General features: G+C 56.7%; 1 protein-coding gene across 1 annotated transcript in view; it reads right to left on the minus strand.

Annotated features, from left to right (window-relative positions):
- Nucleotides 1–6: 6 nt before the first annotated feature.
- CUNH8orf82 (chromosome unknown C8orf82 homolog) overlaps nucleotides 7–1172 on the minus strand; it is a gene marked incomplete at its 3' end in the record, with an annotated part of 4647 nt that continues 3481 nt past the window's right edge. Inside the window, exon 2 of the mRNA XM_017840065.1 lies at nucleotides 7–148. Within this exon, the coding sequence (XP_017695554.1) occupies nucleotides 7–148 (142 nt within the window). The remainder of the gene's footprint in view (nucleotides 149–1172) is intronic.

Below are 1172 nucleotides of genomic sequence, written 5' to 3' on the forward strand. Positions count from 1 at the left end.
AGGAGCTGGGTGAAGACCACGGGCCGGTCGTCGCAGCGCAGGAAGTTCCGCTCCCGCCCGCAGCGGGAAAGGAACGGGAATTCCAGCTCGTAGCGCCCGCTCCGGTTCCGCTCCAGGCGCTTGAAGAAGAAGGAGAGGAAGGAGACGTCTGCGGGGAGAGGGGGGGAATGATGGGATGAGATCCTGGCACGGAGGAGAAAGGGATTCCGGGATGAGCTCCCGGGATGGAGGGGTTTAGGGATGAGGGCCTGGAATGGAGGGATTCATGGATGAGCTCCTGGGATGGAGGGATTCCAGGATGAGCTCCCGGGATGGAGGGATTCCGGGATGAGCTCCTGGGATGGAGGGATTCAGGGATGAGCTCCTGGGATGGAGGGATTCAGGGATGAGCTCCTGGGATGGAGGGATTAATGAATCAATTCCTGGGATTGTGGGATTCAGGGATGAGCTCCCAGGATTAAGAGATTCTTGGATGAGCTCCAGGGATGGAGGGATTCATGGATAAGATCCTGGGATGGAGGGATTCAGGGATGAGCTCCCAGGATGGAGGGATTCATGGATAAGCTCCTGGGATGGAGGGATTCAGGGATGAGCTCCCGGGATTGAGGGATTCAGGGGTGAGGACCTGGGATGAAGGAATTAATGAATCAATTCCTGGGATTGTGGGATTCAGGGATGAACTCCCAGGATTAAGGGATTCTTGGATGAGCTCCAGGGATGGAGGGATTCAGGGATGAGTTCCCAGGATTGAGGGATTCAGGGATGAAGTCATGGGATTAAGGGGTTCCTGGCTCCTGGGATGGAGGGATTCCTGGATGAGCTCCTGGGATGGAGGGATTCAGGGATGAGCTCCCGGGATTGAGGGATTCATGGATGAGCTCCAGGGATGGAGGAATTTAGGGATGAGCTCCAGGGATGGAGGGATACCGGGATGAGCTCCCGGGATGGAGGGATTCCGGGATGAGCTCCCGGGATGGAGGGATTCATGGATGAGCTCCTGGGATGGAGGGATTCCTGGATGAGCTCCCAGGATTAAGAGATTCTTGGATGAGCTCCAGGGATGGAGGGATTCCTGGATGAGCTCCCCGGATGGAGGAATTCAGGGATGAGCCCCTGGGATGGAGGGATTCCTGGATGAGCTCCCAGGATTAAGGGATTCTTGGATCAATTCC

This window comes from Lepidothrix coronata, unplaced genomic scaffold, assembly GCF_001604755.1.
Source record: "Lepidothrix coronata isolate B3197 unplaced genomic scaffold, Lepidothrix_coronata-1.0 Scaffold775, whole genome shotgun sequence".
NCBI lineage: Eukaryota > Metazoa > Chordata > Aves > Passeriformes > Pipridae > Lepidothrix > Lepidothrix coronata.